At 38.2% G+C, this 18580-nt stretch overlaps 3 protein-coding genes across 3 annotated transcripts; all 3 read left to right on the top strand.

Moving 5' to 3' along the window:
* Positions 1-3005: 3005 nt before the first annotated feature.
* LOC103422086 (probable pyridoxal 5'-phosphate synthase subunit PDX2) lies at positions 3006-5350 on the top strand. The gene is made up of 7 exons (XM_070818304.1): positions 3006-3293; positions 3391-3518; positions 3601-3688; positions 3803-3876; positions 3968-4159; positions 4810-4907; positions 4976-5350. Exons 1-7 carry the CDS (start codon positions 3239-3241, stop codon positions 5088-5090), a joined length of 750 nt encoding a protein of 249 aa, XP_070674405.1. The 5' UTR covers positions 3006-3238; the 3' UTR covers positions 5091-5350.
* A 1962-nt stretch (positions 5351-7312) lies between these two features.
* On the top strand, positions 7313-10408 carry LOC114824161 (pentatricopeptide repeat-containing protein At1g12620-like). Its single transcript, XM_070819535.1, has 5 exons — positions 7313-7361; positions 7490-7550; positions 8209-8272; positions 8543-8679; positions 9541-10408. Exons 1-5 carry the CDS (start codon positions 7313-7315, stop codon positions 10406-10408), a joined length of 1179 nt encoding a protein of 392 aa, XP_070675636.1.
* On the top strand, positions 8398-17827 carry LOC114823932 (probable pyridoxal 5'-phosphate synthase subunit PDX2). The gene is made up of 5 exons (XM_070818305.1): positions 8398-10555; positions 11940-12067; positions 12148-12235; positions 17356-17429; positions 17521-17827. The coding sequence occupies exons 2-5, from the start codon at positions 12038-12040 to the stop codon at positions 17767-17769; spliced, it is 441 nt and encodes a 146-aa protein (XP_070674406.1). The 5' UTR covers positions 8398-10555; positions 11940-12037; the 3' UTR covers positions 17770-17827.
* The last annotated feature ends 753 nt before the right edge of the window (positions 17828-18580 follow it).

The raw sequence follows: 18580 nt of genomic DNA on the forward strand, positions 1-18580 counted from the left end.
ATAGTTTTCTTTTCCTTTTTTATTAATTTTTTTTTTAAATAGTTCTAAATTTTTTTTTTTTTTTTAGAATTTTATCGAAAAGTTTTTGATACTGTTCATTTTAACGAAAAGTAGGTGTGCAAGTAGCACTTTCCATAAAAAAAAAAAAAAAGATTTTTAGTAAAAATACAAGTGACTAGAAAATTTTATCCAAGTGCATTTTGGAGAAATAATAGTTATGCGCTTTTTGCAGGAAACACTATAAATGATTTTGAACTCAAAAATACTTTCTTCAAAAGTATTTTCAGTCATTTTAAAAACACTTCTAACTGAATCCTACAAATAAAAGGTCTGTTTGAAAAACTAATCAAAATAATTACTTTTAAAATCTCAATTGTTGCCAAAAATGAATTTGAATCACACTATTACTAGATCATTGTAAGGCCAAACCTACCCTCTTCCCTTTACGTTGATAATACCGTTTGTTCAAAAAAAAAATCTCAATTGCTGAAATGATCAGTTCTTTTAAAACATCGTTGATATCTGATTGCTCTATATTTAATTTTAATTCCGACATCGTATTTTAAATTGATATGTTGTTGATGTATAACTTTGATGGTTCAGCAAGTGAAATTTAAATTATCATAATTTTAAGGAATCATACCTTTTCATTCTTCTAATAATATAGGATCGTTTAAAAAAAACAAAAAAAAAACTGAAATGATTATCTTTAGAATAGAACTCGCAATTTACGAAATTCAAACCTAAAATTGAGAAGTTCATTTGTATATTTGATAGCTGAAACAGATCCTTATGACCATCACAATGCAGTTTGAAACTGTTGCATTTTTGACAACTTTTGGTGTTTCCTTCCCTCGAATGCTGCATTGGAGCAAGTTCTTCCACCGACGAGTCCAATTCAGTGAGCCATTCGTTCATGCTCCGTCTAGTGATGTATCATATGTGTTATTTATTTAATCTATCAGTGAGAGAACAACTTTTATGTTACTCTTTTAAGATTGTGAAACCTGTTGAAGAACCAGAGTATTTGGACAATCTCAAGTGCTACATCATATCGCCTACCACTTGCGTTGTCACTCCATGGCAATTTTTATTTTCAAAAATATTGGATTAGGTAGCAAGCATGTGATTTATAACATTTCAATCTCTCTATTCATCAAAATTACGGAAAGGGAAGAGTTTGATCTCGGGATGCACTGAATTGAAGAGGAATGTCCTATCTAACCCTTCACTTCCTTTCGCCTTTTCTTAAATCTTTTCAAAGAGTAATTCGAAGGCAAAACCTCTCTTAGAATCCAAACAGTGTGTAGAAACTTGTTGCATTTCAGATCAAAGCAGTTGTGTTTTGAAATGCTTAAGTGGAGTGTGAATGGTCAGATTGTTACACCTTGTTTGGCTTGTGAGAAAATGGAAGCAAATAAATATCATCAATACTATTTTTTCTAGTGCAGTTTTGAAACTTGAACCGAAATGGAACCAAACCATTGGTTGTGGCTCAGTTTAGTTTCAAACAGTTTTGGTTTTGCAAAGTAAATGCTTTATGCTATTAATACAACCCAATTGAAAAAAATTCATGATCATCACACTAAAATTGAACTTGAAATAAAGTTCAACATCAAAATGCCATATGACATTACTCTAGTAATACCCAATTGAAAAAATTAAGTTTACCACACTAAAACTAAAGTTAAAACAAACTTCAATACAAAATGCCTTATGAGATTAGTGGTATAATTTAAAAAAATAAAGGAAAACTAATGAAAATGTTTTGGTGCTTCAACAAAAAGGTTCATGCAATTCAACAAAAATGTTTTGGTGCTTCAACTTTTAAGTCACTACTTTGCATCGTTCAACCCTTTCTCTTTCCCTTTCATTTTGGACACTTACTCTTCGAAGGTTAAGAGGCCTTTGAACTTGTAAATGAGCTTGAGAAGATGATACTTGAGAAGACATTGGACCTTATGAAATTAATTCGATGGATGAGGATGAGGAGTCACTAAACCTTGTGAACTAAAAGCTTGAGATGCATTGGAACTTGCTGTTGTGGTTATGGGCTAAGAGTAAGGGCTGGTTTGGTATTGCTGTGCTTTGAAAAAAAGCTGCTGTGAGAATAAGCGGCTGTGCTGTGAGAATAAGCGGCTGCGAAATAAATCAGCAAAGTGTTTGGTAAACTTTTTTGTAAAAGTGCTTTTGGAAAGAAAAAAAAAGTCTAATAGTGGGTCTTTTCATTAAAGAAGCACTGTAGCTCCGTGTGCTTTGAAAAAAAGCCAGTTTTCCAAAGCTACAAATAGCAGCTTCAGCTTTTTCCTTTGATTTCAGCTTATTCTCACAGCAGCTTCCAAAATAAGCCATTTTTTTTCAGTTTACCAAACACCTAAAACCCTCACAGCTTTTTTTCATAGGTGCTTTTTTTTAAGCACCTCACTCCCAAACTAGGTCTAAGAGATGCAATACTTGAATTCAAAATGGCCACCTCTACATAATACAAATACATAAGCAATATAAATTACATTAGCTATTGTAAACTTTAAAAAGCCTACAAAAGCTATAAAACACATTGAAAAAACAAAACAAAGAAAACTTACAATATAAATTACCTAATACTGGTATTAAATTAAATATTTATTTAATTTTTGTAGTGCGGTTCAGTCTCGGTGAGGTTTTTGATGGTCAAAACCGAAACAAAATTGTTTTTCATATGATATTACTGTTCACAAATCCATTTTTATCTCTACACATCATTGTTGATTTTTGTTAATTGATCTTTTTCAATCAATCGATTTGACGATCGAAAATTGAGAGGAGTGTGAACATACCACCTTTTCATATTGCCGTTTAGTTTTAAACCAAAATTGTTTCAAAATCGCAAAAACAGAATTGTCCAGTTCAATTTAATTCGTGTTTCGGTTTCAGCTTTTAGTTCTAAGTGCCCACCCCTTACTCTAAACTGGCAGACGACTAAGAGACTCCTTCCATATAATAATCAAGTCATTGAAAAAAAACGTGCAATCAATAACTCAAATCAGAATTCTCTTCAAGTTTTGAATCTCAATATTTCCTAAAACATGGACTAAGAAATCAAGTGAAATATTGTTATTAAAACGGCCAAAAGTGGAGCCCACCCAGGAAACGAGAGGCCAAAGCCGCCAGACCAGTGCGCTCAATCGCTTCACGCCTTTTCTCTTTCCCTCGATTCCTTCTTTCGTTCAACCCAAATTCTGTGCGGCTTGGAGCAAAAATGGCCCTCGTCGGCGTTCTTGCTCTTCAGGGGTCTTTCAACGAACACATAGCAGGCACTCCATTTTTGCCTCCTCTCTCGCAGCAAATGCATTCGATATAATTGCACTATGTTTTTCTGATGCACTGTGCGACTGTTTGTGTGTGTTGTAGCTCTGAGAAGGCTTGGGGTGAAGGGCGTGGAGATAAGGAAGCCAGAGCAGCTTGAAACCGTGGCCTCCCTTATAATCCCTGGAGGGGAGAGCACCACCATGGCTAAGCTCGCCGAGTACCACAACCTGGTCTCTCTCTCTCTCTCTCTCTCAGCTTCTGGGTTTGTTTTGATTTGTTCCTTTGTTTGATATTGGTTTATTTTGTTGACAGTTTCCTGCTCTGCGTGAGTTTGTTAAAATGGGGAAGCCTGTTTGGGGGACCTGTGCAGGTCTTATTTTCTTAGCAAACAAAGCTACAGGCACGTTCATGTTCCTTCTTTCTTTCGTTGTTGTTATCAATCCTTTAAGTTATTGATATGTTCAATTGTTCTTATAAATGTGATGAGAGGAGTGGCATGATTTTCACTTTTCAGGACAGAAAATAGGAGGACAGGAACTTGTTGGCGGCCTAGATTGCACCGTCCACAGAAACTTCTTTGGCAGTCAGGTAATGCACTCACTTCTCTATTCTCAAGTTCACGTGATTTCGATATTCAATGCGGTAATTGTTTAACTTTTGGTTAACCAAAAACTTGCAGATTCAGAGCTTTGAGGCTGAGCTTGCAGTACCAGAGCTTGCTTCTACGGAAGGTGGTCCTCAAGTATTTCATGGAGTTTTCATCCGTGCTCCCGCTATCCTTGATGTAGGACCAGAAGTTGAAGTTCTGGCTGATTATCCTGTTCCATCTAATAAGGTGGTGGATTCAAATTCTGCAGTTGAAGCTCAAGAGGTTTGTGGTTTTTCTTCTGTCCATAATTTTTTTACTGGTTATACTGTTATGTAATCAGTCTTTAGTCAAGCCTCATTTGTTTCGTTTAAGTTGGCAGCTCTATTTGCTTCTTCAGTAACCCTATTTCCTTGTAAAACATATGACTTGTTTTGAAAGGAGTCGAAATACTTATCGTAGAACAAGTTCATCATCTCTTTCTAAAATAGGGTAGTTAGTTTGCAAGTTTATGATAGTGGAGCAAGTTATGATCAAAAGTTCATTTTCTTGTCTGAGAAGCGGTAAATTTCTTGTGGTCTTGTCTGAAACATGTCTATGATTGAAAGTTGTTGACTGGAATTAGATAGACTAGTTTGTTATGTACATGGGTACGGTTATATCATCTCGCTTAGTTTTGGGCTCGTACAATCACCAATCACAAACCTGGTTATGTCATGTGTTGTCAGTAACACTGCTTCTGCTGTATATAGCAAAGAGAAGAGACACTATCAAATCTTTTGTTCTGGTGTGCAAATATGCAGTTATATTGCTATACAAAACCAGAGTATCATTCGTCTAAGATGAAATTACCAATGGCGGCATGCTGCTGACATATATTAAGTTCGTTTTACCTTCTTTCATTGCAATTTTCTTATTAGTTTTTGATATTTCAGGAGAATCCTGTGCCTGAGAATAAAGTGATTGTAGCAGTTCGACAGAAGAATTTGCTGGCAACTGCCTTCCATCCTGAATTGACAGCAGACACTCGATGGTAAATATGCTTACTCTGTCAGCCATTCTCCTAAATTCACACGAGGTTCTAAGTATTTAATATCGCAGGCATAGTTACTTCTTGAAGATGTCAACTGAAACCGGAGAAGGAGGCATCGTTGCTGTTGGAGCAGATCTAAGTTTAAACCAACAAACAAAGATTGACCTCCCTATATTTCAATAGTGGAGGACAGATAAGTGTTAAGGTTTTCTTCCGTGCATTTTGTTGAATTCCTTATTATTCAGAGTGTTTTTCCGTTGGCGGATGTTGATGTACGATATCTGTTAAAGGTCTTTGATGGTGGACAAGTAGTCCTTCAGGTGAATGGTTTAGTTTTAATGCAGATAATCCGTTCTGCATTTCAGATGGTGTATATACAATAACGCAGTTGAAAAGAAGTTTCATTTTAATCATTCGAATAAATGCTGAGGATATTACCTTTCTCTCGTGCAGTAAGTAGTTAAATATCAATTTACCATAGGCTAAACCCCAAAAACTTCCCCCACCAAGACCAAGGCTGTTTTGCCTTGCGAAAGTCACAATCTTGAGGATGCCCTCAATGTGTTGGACGAAATGTTTCAAACGCGTCCTCTGCCTTCCGTTGTCCGCGTCAATCAATTATTGGGTCAAGTTGCGAAGCTGAAACATTATTCTGCAGTCATCTCTTTGAATCAAGGAAGAAAATATCGGTAATATCGGAAATATCGGTAGTCCGAAAACACGGAAATATCGATGGAAATATCGGGATAATATCGATATCGATAAAAATTACATGGAAACCACGGAAATTGTAAGAAAAACTTGGAAATTTTTATTGAAACTTTACAGGATGTTTATTTAGTCAATTATCTATTAGTTTATCACAAAAAATTAGAATGAAATGCATTGCATGATGGATTTAACTGATTTAAGTTGATTATATAGCGAGCTGTCAAATATTGTGAGTGTAGAAAATATGTAGTAATTAATGAAAGAAGTTTAAACACACCATAATCATTTATATATAATGAATTAGTACAATATTTTACACTTTATACATTGCATGGTAAGATACATGAGTGACTAAGTACCACATAGAGTTCCTATGAGGTTCAAAATTTTCACTATCTTCATCATCTCTATGTGTAGAGTAAGTGTATTGTGAAGAGTAGTCAGCAACCATGACAATGACTTTCAAGAACCGAAACCCAAAAGTCAATAGGAAACCGAATACTTCGGTATTTTTCGGGATTTCGGGATTACCAAACAAATGGGATTTGGAAACCAATCCCATATCGAAAATTTCGGTATTTTTCGGGATGGTTTTGGTTTGGGACTTTTTCGGTTTGGTTTGGGATTTTTGAGAATTTTTTCCAACCATACATGTAAGTGACCAAATAATAAATAGAAAAATTAAAAACCACATGCCATTGACTAAGTAATTAATTGACACAAAGTCATTACCTATACCTCTTTGATTCACGGAGTTTGCAAATAAGGGGAGTGGAAAGAATCTACAGATTGTTGAATGAAATGGTGAGCAAAAATACCTCTCCAAATGTGCTTACTTTCATTATTCTGGTTGACAGTCAAAATGATTACTCGAAGAGATATTGAACTCGATATAGTTACTTACCATACACTTAGGCTATCTTCAACCCAACATTATAATTTGTTAAACTTTTGTACTTTTGTACTAATAATTTTGGATTTTGGAGTTTTTATTTTATTTTTAATCATCTATCTTGTTTAATTTTAGGAACATTTTGATGTAAAAAAAAAAAAAATCAAATTCTGAATAAAAAGTGTGGAGATATTTTTAGTTGGATGGGTATTTTGAAGGAAATTTTATTTGAACCCATATAATCTCTTTCTACACTCAACTTACTCTTTTCACCCATATTAACTTTAATTAAACCATCAATATCTCTTTAAACCATATTTACTACCTAAATTACCTCACAAACCAAATTCAATTGGTAGATTTATCCGTACACTCATTTAGAAATAAAAACCCAAAATTTGCAAAGAGAAGTCCATTTCAAGTTAGGACTACGAAAAAGTGGACAAATTCTTAATCCAAACAATATGATCGTCCTTGCAATCATATTGCAAAAGAGCATGTCGCACTAGTTTAGGGGGTTTTTTGTTTGTTTCAAATGGTCTGAATTTGAATTATAAATGCTATTGTTTCTTTATTCTTATTTTTCTTCCCGCTTTGGTTTAAGTTGAAGTCCTCTCTTTGGTTGTGACCAGTGGCGAAACTACGTGAGGGCGAGGAGTGGAGCTCTGGTTTAGCCCCTTCGAACCGGAGAGGAGATCTTGGAGGAGGAGACGAGGTGGGGTTGGCGAGAAGAGGCTGGAAAAGAAGACGAGAGTGGGGTTGTACGACGATAGAGGTTGGAAGAGGTGAGAGTTGGTCAGCCATGTCTGGTGGGGTTTATGGGAGGAAGAAAATTGTTGTTTGGTTATCAGGTTATAGGATCTAGTAGGATGTTTGGTTATCAAAATAGCAGGAGCTTAGAGCAATCAAATGAACAGGTGTAACATTTCTATTGAGCTATATAATGATTAGTAAAAATTGTTTACTGACCTATCAGTAGGCAAGAATTATCCGTTCGGTTACCAGGATAACAAGAATTTGGGTGTGAGTTTTAAAGACAGGTGCTGGACAATTATTGGGCCACCTAATTCAGTAAAAATTGGGTACTGACACCTTACCCCAGTATTATCATGTTGACCGTTTGTTTACTTTTTTTTTTCTCTCTTAAAATACTGTGCTGAGTTTGTTGACCACCACTTCTCTTTCGATCTTTATCTTTCTGCCCCACTTGTTTGTTTACCCATCCCATCCCTTTTTTTTTTCTTCTCTTCTGACCCCACCTTTTTCTGTGGTTTATTAACCCATTTCTCTCTGTTTTTTATTATTTTATTATTTTTTATTCTTGTATGTATTTTTATTTTATCTTTTAAGACTCCCACCGTATTTATCTTAAACTCTCACATTATTTATAAATATTGTATTACTTTATAAAAACAATGTAAATATTGTTTAATGCTTATTTTATGATAATTTAAATCCATCTAGGCTCCTAACTAGATCTTGCCTAGACACCTAGCTACTAGGTTTCAGTCCACTGTTTGATTAGCGCCTAACATTTTTTAGGATCTAATCCTATCCAATTTAAGCTTCTTACAATGGCTTTGATATTATTTCTTATAACTACTTTGGTGGAGAGATTATTTTTCAGTATGAATATTGATTCAAAACTTTGCACTATCTAATATGAAAACAATCGCTTCGATTGAACCATACACTTAGGCTATCTCTCCACGTTGCTGCATCTAATGCGCGAAGCCCACCTTTGTCTAGTCTGCACGTTCAGGTGCTGCAAGCTGAGGCCCTCGGCCCAATTCCTTCCCTCATCCATCCGGGGCGGGGGAATAGCAGACCCAAATTCCCACCCCCAAACCTAAGGTCCCATTTTTTCACCCCCAAGATACAGTCCTCGGAGATGTATTTTTTGTTTTTTTCAACCCCTCCGAGACAGAGGCAGATTCTCTGCCTTCCCAATCTGTCCTCTCATTTCCCCTCCCATTTCCCATACTCTTCTATTTTGTATAATCAAAATTAAGCCACTTCAATATTTTGGCAGGAATCTGCCTCCCTCGGAGACAGCCTTACGTATGGTTACTGTTTGATAATCGTTGCTCAGTCGGCCCGATCTGAAGAAGATGATGCGGTGGGCAACAACTGCTGCTTGTTACGGCAGCCGCAGACTCAGAGCCAGAGGTATGCCGCCTTCTCTTCACTCTTCTGTTGTTGTTTTCGTAAACAATTACTTGGGTTTGTTTCATTCTCGAGCTTCTAAATCAACCAAATCCAGAAGCACCCAACCACCCCAGTTTGCGAAAGTCACTAATCTTGAGAATGCCCTCAGTGTGTTCGACGAAATGCTTCAAAGGCGTCATCTGCCTTCCTTTGTCCGCTTCACTCAACTATTGGGTCAAGTTGCGAGATTGAAACATTATTCCACGGTCATCTCGTTGAATAACCAAATGGGTGTGTCAGGAATTCGTCCTAGTGTTTATACTCTGAACATTATCATCAATTGCTACTGTCATCTTAACCAAATGGGGTTTGGTTTGTCTGTCTTGGGAAAATTCTTCAAATTGGGTTTTGAACCCGATGTCAAGACCTTAAACACTCTAATCAATGGCTTTCTTCTTGAGGATAGAGAGGCTGATGTTGTTGGGATTCTGAATAAAATGATGGAGAGTGGTAACTGAAAGCCCACTGTGATTACTTTTGGCATACTAGTAAAGGGACTTTGCATGAAAGGTAACTACATTGGAGCTATCCAATTGCTTAAGAAGATGGAAGAAGGGGGTTGCAAGCTTGACGTAGTTATTTATAGCACGATCATTCACAGTCTTTGCAAGGATACTTTAATTGTTGATGCATTGAACCTCTTCTCCGAAATGACAAGTAAAGGAATTGCTCCAGATGTCATTACTTATAATTGTTTGATTCATGGAGTTTGCAAATTAGGGGAGTGGAAAGAATCTATAAGATTGTTGAATGAAATGGTGAGTAAAGGTATCTTTCCAAATGTGCGCACCTTCAATGTTTTGATTGATACAGTTTGTAAAGAGGGAATGATCCAAAAAGCAAGGAGTGTGGTCGAAATGATGATTCAAAGAATATTGAACCTGATACAGTTACTTACCGTACACTTATGGACGGTTACTGTTTGCTCGGAGAAATGGGTCAGGCGAAAAAAGTTTTTGAACTAATGCTTAGCAAAGGATCCATGATTGATGTTCGTAGCTATAACATATTGATAAATGGTTATTGTAAGCATAAAATGATTGATGATGCCCGAATGTTTTTTCTGGAAATGTCTTGTAGGGGAGTGGTTCCAAATACAATTACTTATAACACTCTTATGGATGGGTTTTGCAAGATGGGGAGAACACAAGATGCAGAGACTTTGTTCTCTCAAATGCAAGCTTGTGGCCAACTTCCAAATGTTCGAACTTATAATATTTTACTCGATGGCCTGTTTGAAAACCAACAATTTCCCAAAGCAGTGCAATTGCTAAGCGAGATGGAGGGAAAGAAGTTGAACATTGATATCATAACGTATGGTATTCTCATTGAAGGTTTGTGCAAAGATGGAAAAGTTGAGTATGCATGGGAAGTCTTTCGCAGTTCATCATCAAAAGGATTTCAGCATAATGCTAGGACATATACGATAATGATTAGTGGATTTTGCAACGCGGGGCTAACAAGTGAAGCAGAAAACTTGCTTAGGGAAATGAAAAGGAAATGTTGTTCTCCAAATGGTCGCACGTGCAACACAATTATTCGTGGGTTTATCAATAACAGCAAAACATCAAGGGCAATGAGACTTATTAAAGAAATGGTGGAAAGGGGTTTTTCTGCAGATGCATGGACTACAGAATTGATAGTTGAAACATATCCCACTTTGTTGGCATTGATAGAAAGAGCAATGTGAAGTTCATTTGTATTTTTGATAGCCGAAACAGATCCTTATGACCATCACAATGCAGTTTGGAACTGTTGCACTTTTGACAACTTTCGGTGGTTCCTTCCCTCGAATGCTACATTGGAGCAAGTTCTTCCACTGATAAGTCCAGTTCAGGTAGCCATTCGTTCATGCTCCGCTAGTGATGTATGATATGTGTTATTTATTTAATCTATCAAATGACAAAGCAACTTTTATGTTACTCTTTTAAGAGTGGTATCTGTTGGAGAAGCAGAGTATTTGGACTGATATGATCAGATGAAATGCAATACTGGATTTATGGCTTGGTTTAATTTCTGTTTAATTTAGCTCTTATTGTTTGTTTTTGGTAATAAAATATGAATCTGATGGAAGAAGCAATGGAGGAAATGATAGCTATAAGAGGAAGACTCGATCCATTTCTCAAAATTCTGCAGTTCCTCTAACACCCAATTGAAAAGGTCAAGTTTACCACACTAAAACTAAAGTTTAAACAAACTTCAATACAAAATGCCTTATGAGATTAGTAGTACAACCCGAAAAAATAAATGGTTCATGCAATTCAACAAAAAGGTTTTGGTGCTTCAACTTTTAAGTCAATATTTTGCATCGTTCAACCCTTTCTCTTTCCCTTTCCTTTTGGACACTTACTCTTCGAAGGTTAAGAGGCCTTTGAACTTGTGAACGAGCTTGAGAAGATGATACTTGGGAAGACCTTGGACCTTATGAAATTGAATTTGATGGATGAGAAGTCACTGAACCTTGTGAACTAGAAGCTTGAGATGCCTTGAAGCTTGCTGATGTGGTTATGGGTTAAGAGTAAGAGATGCGATACTTGAGTTCAAAATGGCCACCTCTACATAATACAAATACATAAGCAATATAAATTACATTAGTTATTATAAACTTTAAAAAGCCTACAAAAGCAATAAAACACATTGAAAAAACAAAACAAAGAAAACCTACAATATAAATTACCTAATAATGGTATTAAATTAAATATTTATTTAATTTTTGTAGTACGGTTCAGTCTCGGTGAGGTTTTAGATGGTCAAAACCGAAACAAAATCGTTTTTCATATGATATTGCTATTCACACATCCATTTTTATCTCTACACATCATTGTTGATTTTTGTTAATTGATCTTTTTCAATCAATCGATTTGACGATTGAAAATTGAGAGGAGTGTGAACATACCACCTTTTCATATTGCCGTTTAGTTTTAAACCAAAATCGTTTCAAAATCGCAAAAACAGAATTGTCCAATGCGGTTCAATTTAATTTGTGTTTCGGTTTCAGCTTTTAGTTCTAAGTGCCCACCCATTACTCTAAACTGGCAGACGACTAATAGACTCCTTCCATATAATAATCAAGTCATTGAAAAAAACGTTCAATCAAGAACTCAAATCAGAATTCTCTTCAAGTTTTAAATCTCAATATTTCCTCTCTCGCAGCAAATGCATTCGATATAATTGCACTATGTTTTTCTGATGCACTGTGCGACTGTTTGTGTGTGTTGTAGCTCTGAGAAGGCTTGGGGTGAAGGGCGTGGAGATAAGGAAGCCAGAGCAGCTTGAAACCGTGGCCTTCCTTATAATCCCTGGAGGGGAGAGCACCACCATGGCTAAGTTTGCCGAGTACCACAACCTGGTCTCTCTCTCTTTCTCTCTCAGCTTCTGGGTTTGTTTTGATTTGTTCCTTTGTTTGATATTGGTTTATTTTGTTGACAGTTTCCTGCTCTGCGTGAGTTTGTTAAAATGGGGAAGCCTGTTTGGGGGACCTGTGCAGGTCTTATTTTCTTAGCAAACAAAGCTACAGGTGTTAAGAGTATAGTCTCACACAGCAGCAATGCATCCCAACCTCCACCAGATTAGATTCTTTCACTAGGTTGTTATGCTTGGAATGTTTGTGATTAGTTATATACTTTATGCTGAGCTGGCACATATATTGGGGTAGGATATTTATGTATAAATACCATGTGTATTATTCAATTGATTAATGAGAATCACAATTACATTTTTCACTCTCTCTCTACATCTCTCTTTCTCTCTCTAAATGAATTCCTCTCTCTGAGTTCTTAACTTCAACATGGTATCATCACCATCGTCTAACCGACTCCGATCCGGCGCTTCCCTCTTCTCGCAATTTTCTTGCTGTTCTTGCATTTTCTGATCTTCCAAACAGATCCCTACTGCTCTGATCTCTTCTTTTTCCCTCTCAATTTAGCCCCTCTTGCTATGTCGACGGCAGCATCCTCTTCGGATTCTCCTTCTCCACCTCCTGCAAAAGCTAATTCTCTTGCAAACCCTAATTCTCCAGAAAATCTTCCTCAGAGTGCCCTCTCCAACCCTCTGATCATGACGCTTGGCACCATTTCCATTGCCAATGTCGCTGGAATGGTTCCGACGAAACTCAATTGTCAGAACTACATTACTTGGCGTAGTTTCTTCCTTCCTGTGCTGAAGCGCTTCAAGCTTATTGGACTCGTCAATGGCGAAGATCTGTGTCCTCCTCCATTTGTTCGCGATCCCTCTGGTACTTGTGTTCCTAATGCATCGTTTGAGACCTGGTGTGAGCGCGATCAAATCTTGATGATCTGGATCAACTCTACTCTTTCTGAAGATCTTCTTCCATTGACGATTGGCATGGAAGACTCTCGCTCTCTGTGGCAATCTCTTGAGCGGCGATTCTCAGGTGCTTCCCGCACACATGTTCACAGTCTTCGTTCGAAGATTCAAACGATTCAGAAAGGTGACTCTTCAATGACCGATTTTCTTAATTCGATCAAAGAAATCTCTGATAAACTTGCTGCTGCTGGTGAACCATTGTCTGAATCTGATCTTGTTGCATATATTTTATCTGGTCTTCCTGATGAGTATGAGTCCTTTGTTGACTCCATTGAGACTCGAAATGAATCTGTGACTGCTGATGAGCTGCATGGCCTCCTCTTGAGCAAAGAAATCTCACTCCAGAAACGCAAAACCAGAGCTTCTTCCTCCTCGACTGCACCATTTCATGCCTATGCTGCTCAATCTTCTACTCCTGTTGGTCATTTCAACAAAGGCAACTCTCGTGGTCGTTTTCATAATCGCAATCGGTATACTCAGAATCGAAATTTTGGGGGAAACAAACCTCACAACTGGCATGCCAATAACTCAGGTGGCATTCTTGGTGCTGGTCCTTCTCGCCAGCCTGCTGGTCCATCTTCTTCCTCTGGTCGCTCAGTTCAATGTCAGTTATGCCTTCAATATGGTCATTGGGCTCCTATGTGTAATCGTCTCTCTCAGTTTGCTCAATCTCAATCTCCTACTGCAATGTCTGCCATGACTTCTCCTGCCTCTCCTAGCTATTGGCTCACTGATAGTGGCGCCTCCCATCATGTCACCCATGATCCCTCTGCACTCAACTCTGCCATTCCCTACTCTGGCACTGATCAGCTGTTTGTTGGTGACGGCAAAGGTCTGTGTATTTCTCATACTGGTTCTGCTCTCATTCGCACCAAACATGCTACCTTTCGTTTAAATGATGTTCTGTTAGTTCCTCAGGCTTCTCATAACTTGTTATTTGTTTACAAGTTTGTATATGATAACTGGTGTTCTCTGACCTTTGATCCGTTCGGGTTCTATGTCAAGGATCTAAGCACTGGGAAGATGCTTTTCCAGGGCCCCAGTGAAGGAGGTTTGTACCCTTTCTACTGGAATGCTTCAAATGGTGTCTCTGGAATTGCAATCTCACCAACTGCTCTGATGATTGCTAAGGCTGATATCCATACTTGGCATCGTCGGCTTGGCCATCCTTCTGGTGGGACTTTACATTCTGTTGTGCATAAGAATCATCTTCCTGTAATTGGTTCTGTTAATAATTTGTCAGTCTGTACTGCTTGTCAACTAGGGAAGTCCTCTAGGCTATCATTTTCCACTTTACGTTGTACTTCCTCTCGGCCACTTCAATTGTTACACACAGATGTATGGGGTCCTTCTCCCACATCTTCATGTACTGGCTACCGGTTCTATCTAATAATAGTGGATGATTTTACCAAATATAGTTGGCTCTATCCTTTACATTTCAAGTCTGATGTCTTCTCCACTCTCAAGACCTTTATTTTAAAACTTCAGACTCTCCTTGATCTCAAAGTGCAAAGTATCAGGTCTGATTCAGGGGGTGAGTTCTTGAATAAGTCACTCCAAAGTTTTTTAAATGAGCAAGGTATTACACAGCAGTTGAGTTGTCCCCACACTCCTGAGCAAAATGGGTGTGCCGAGAGAAAACATCGTCATGTTGTTGAAATGGGCAGAACATTGTTATCTCAAAGTGATTTACCTGCACAGTTTTGGGTTGAAGCTTTTCAGACTGCTGTCTACCTCATTAATCGGTTACCTCCTCAGTCTTCTGTGATCAGTCCTTGGGAACTCTTATTCCATGATTCTCCCAAGTATCATACACTGAAGGCTTTTGGTTGTGCTTGTTATCCATGGTTGCAGCCATATTCAAGAGACAAGCTGGATTTCAAAAGTAAGCAATGTGTGTTTTTGGGTTATAGCCTCAATCACAGTGGATATAGGTGTTGGGATCCTATCTCTAATCGGCTCTACATCTCCAGACATGTGGTGTTTGATGAATCCTTATTTCCTTACAAGTATCTGTCTTCTCAGGCCTCACATCACAGTCCTTGTGTGCCTTCTCCTCTCCACACTCCTATGTCTCTCCATCTGCCTTTGCCAGTGTCTCATCTTGAGCAACAGTCTTCACCTGCAGCTGCTCCAGAAGGCCGCAATGCATCTCCATCCCTATTTTCGACTGCAGCGAATACCACTATACCATCTTCTGATCAGGAGTCCATACATACTCCTCCAGTATCTTCCAGCTCTGCAGAGACTCCACCCTTGCCCCCTCCCCTTCCTGTCAACACTCATACTATGATTACAAGGGCAAAGACAGGTATTCATAAACCCAAGGTGTTCACTGCCACTAAACATCAACTTCCTTCCACTGTTGATTCTCTTACAACTTTACCTCCTACTCCATCAACCTTTCTCCAAGCTTCTAAGTCTTCTCACTAGATGGAGGCTATGCAATCTGAATTTCAAGCATTACAGTCTACTGGCACTTGGGAATTAGTTCCTAATCATTCCACCTACAACATTGTTGGCTGCAAATGGGTCTTCAAAGTAAAGCACAAACCTGATGGTACTATTGAAAGGTACAAAGCACGCCTTGTAGCTAAAGGTTTTCATCAACAGGAAGGTTTGGATTTCTCCGAAACCTTTAGTCCTGTCGCCAAACCTACTACCATCCGGATTCTCCTTTCCATTGCGGTTTCCTATGATTGGTTTATCCATCAGTTGGATGTCAGTAATGCTTTCCTTCATGGACACTTAAAGGAAGATGTTTATATGGTCCAGCCTCCAGGGTTTGTGGATCCCTCGAAACCTCATCATGTGTGCAAACTTCGGAAATCCCTCTATGGTCTTAAACAGGCCCCTAGAGCTTGGTATGAGGCTTTCTACACTGCTATTCTCTCTCTGGGATTTAGTTCCTCCCACTCTGATACCAGCCTCTTTATTAAACGAGACACTTCCATTACTTATATATTGGTTTATGTTGATGATATAATCATCACTGGCAGTTCAGTCACTGAGTGTCAATCCCTCATATCCCAGCTTCAAACCATGTTTCCTGTCAAGGACCTGGGCGATATTCATTATTTTTTAGGTATTGAAGTCCACAAATCTGACAAGGGCTTGTTACTGCATCAGACTAAGTATGCTTTGGACTTGCTAAAAAAGACAGACATGGTTGGTGCTAAACCTTGTGCCATACCTGTGTCCCCTTCCAAACTGGACCATTCCGGCACTCTTCTCTCTGATCCCACTTCTTATAGGTCCACAGTTGGTGCCTTACAATATCTTACTTGGACAAGGCCTGATTTAGCTTTTGCTGTAAATCAGGTTTGTCAGTATATGCACTATCCCCGAACCATACATTTGCAGGCTGTCAAACGCATTCTGCGATACTTGAAGGGCACTGTGGATTTAGGACTTTGGTTTACTAAGGGTTCTCAGTGTCTCACTGCTTGGTCTGATGCGGATTGGGCAGGTTGCCCTGTGGATCGACGGTCCACTAGTGGTTATTGTGTGTTCCTCGGCTCCAACCTCATCTCCTGGAGTGCTAAGAAACAAGCCACAGTGGCTCGGTCATCAACAGAGGCTGAGTACCGGTCTCTTGCTAATACTGCTGCTGAAATTACATGGGTGTGCAAGATTCTCCATGACATATCCTTCCCTTTGTTACGAACTCCTGTCATCTACTGTGATAACAAAAGTGCCATTGCTCTTGCATTCAATCCAGTTTTTCATGCTCGAACTAAGCATGTTGAAATTGACTATCACTATATTCGGGAGAAGGTTTTACTTGGTCACATTGGTGTTCAACATGTTGCTTCTCTTCTCCAAATTGCAGACATTTTTACCAAGCCTCTAGCTGCTGATCGATTTGCTGCCCTTACTTCCAAGCTTTCAGTTCGATCACCTTCCTTCAGCTTGAGGGGGTGTGTTAAGAGTATAGTCTCACACAGCAGCAATGCATCCCAACCTCCACCAGATTAGATTCTTTCACTAGGTTGTTATGCTTGGAATGTTTGTGATTAGTTATATACTTTATGCTGAGCTGGCACATATATTGGGGTAGGATATTTATGTATAAATACCATGTGTATTATTCAATTGATTAATGAGAATCACAATTACATTTTTCACTCTCTCTCTACATCTCTCTTTCTCTCTCTAAATGAATTCCTCTCTCTGAGTTCTTAACTTCAACAACAGGCACGTTCATGTTCCTTCTTTCTTTCGTTGCTGTTATGAATCCTTTAAGTTATTGATATGTTCAATTGTTTTTATAAATGTGATGAGAAGAGTGGCATGATTTTCACTTTTCAGGACAGAAAATAGGAGGACAGGAACTTGTTGGCGGCCTAGATTGCACCGTCCACAGAAACTTCTTTGGCAGTCAGGTAATGCACTCACTTCTCTATTCTCAAGTTCACGTGATTTCGATATTCAATGTGGTAATTGTTTTGCTTTTGGTAAACCAAAAACCTGCAGATTCAGAGCTTTGAGGCTGAACTTGCAGTACCAGAGCTTGCTTCTACGGAATGTGGTCCTCAAGTATTTCGTGGAGTTTTCATTCGTGCTCCCGCTATCCTTGATGTAGGACCAGAAGTTGAAGTTCTGGCTGATTATCCTGTTCCATCTAATAAGGTGGTAGATTCAAATTCTGCGGTTGAAGCTCAAGAGGTTTGTGGTTTTTCTTCTGTCCATAAATTTTTTACTGGTTATACTGTTATGTTTTAATGCAGTTGAAAAGAAGTTTCATTTTAATCATTCGAATAAATGCTGAGGATATTACCTTTCTCTTGTGCAGTAAGTAGTTAAATATCAATTTACCATAGGCTAAACCCCAAAAACTTCCCCCACCAAGACCAAGGTTGTTTTGCCTTGCGAAAGTCACTAATCTTGAGGATGCCCTCAATGTGTTGGACGAAATGTTTCAAACGCGTCCTCTGCCTTCCGTTGTCCTCAATGTGTTGCGAAAGTCACTAATCTTGCAAACCTAACCTAATTATTTTTAGTCTTTGTAAGGATACTTTAATTATTGATGCACTGAACCTCTTTGATTCACGGAGTTTGCAAATAAGGGGGGAGTGGAAAGAATCTACAGGATTGTCGAATGAAATGGTGAGCAAAAATACCTCTCCTAATGTGCTTACTTTCAATATCCTGGTTGACAACCTTTATAAGGAGGGGTTGGTCAAGGAAGAAAAAAACGTGGTCAAAATGATTACTCGAAGAGATATTGAACCTAATACAGTTACTTATTGTACTCTTAGGCTATTTCCAACCCAACATTATAATTTGTCAAAGTTCTGTACTTTTTTGCTAATAATTTTGGATTTTGGATTTTTTTTATTAATCTATCTTGTTTTATTTTTAGGAACATTTTGATGTAAAAAAAAAATCATATTCTGAATAAAAAGTGTGGAGATATTTTTAGTTGGATGGGTATTTTGAAGGAAATTTTATTTGAACCCATATAATCTCTTTCTACACCCAACTTACTCTTTTCACCCCGTATTAACTTTAATTAAACCATCAATATCTCTTT

This window comes from Malus domestica, chromosome 03 (assembly GCF_042453785.1).
Source record: "Malus domestica chromosome 03, GDT2T_hap1".
NCBI classification, from domain to species: Eukaryota; Viridiplantae; Streptophyta; class Magnoliopsida; order Rosales; family Rosaceae; genus Malus; species Malus domestica.

Excerpts from the sequence above, each read along its gene's own strand:
- LOC103422086 (XM_070818304.1), top strand. The coding sequence starts at position 3,239 with ATGGCCCTCGTCGGCGTTCTTGCTCTTCAGGGGTCTTTCAACGAACAC. Across the intron at positions 3,294-3,390 it reads TTTCAACGAACACATAGCAG|CTCTGAGAAGGCTTGGGGTG; the intron begins GCACTCCATTTT and ends TGTGTGTTGTAG. Across the intron at positions 3,877-3,967 it reads GAAACTTCTTTGGCAGTCAG|ATTCAGAGCTTTGAGGCTGA; the intron begins GTAATGCACTCA and ends AAAAACTTGCAG.
- LOC114824161 (XM_070819535.1), top strand. The coding sequence starts at position 7,313 with ATGTCTGGTGGGGTTTATGGGAGGAAGAAAATTGTTGTTTGGTTATCA. Across the intron at positions 8,273-8,542 it reads TGTCTAGTCTGCACGTTCAG|GAATCTGCCTCCCTCGGAGA; the intron begins GTGCTGCAAGCT and ends ATATTTTGGCAG. Across the intron at positions 8,680-9,540 it reads CCGCAGACTCAGAGCCAGAG|AGGGAATGATCCAAAAAGCA; the intron begins GTATGCCGCCTT and ends CAGTTTGTAAAG.
- LOC114823932 (XM_070818305.1), top strand. The coding sequence starts at position 12,038 with ATGGCTAAGTTTGCCGAGTACCACAACCTG. Across the intron at positions 12,068-12,147 it reads TTGCCGAGTACCACAACCTG|TTTCCTGCTCTGCGTGAGTT; the intron begins GTCTCTCTCTCT and ends TTTTGTTGACAG. Across the intron at positions 17,430-17,520 it reads GAAACTTCTTTGGCAGTCAG|ATTCAGAGCTTTGAGGCTGA; the intron begins GTAATGCACTCA and ends AAAAACCTGCAG.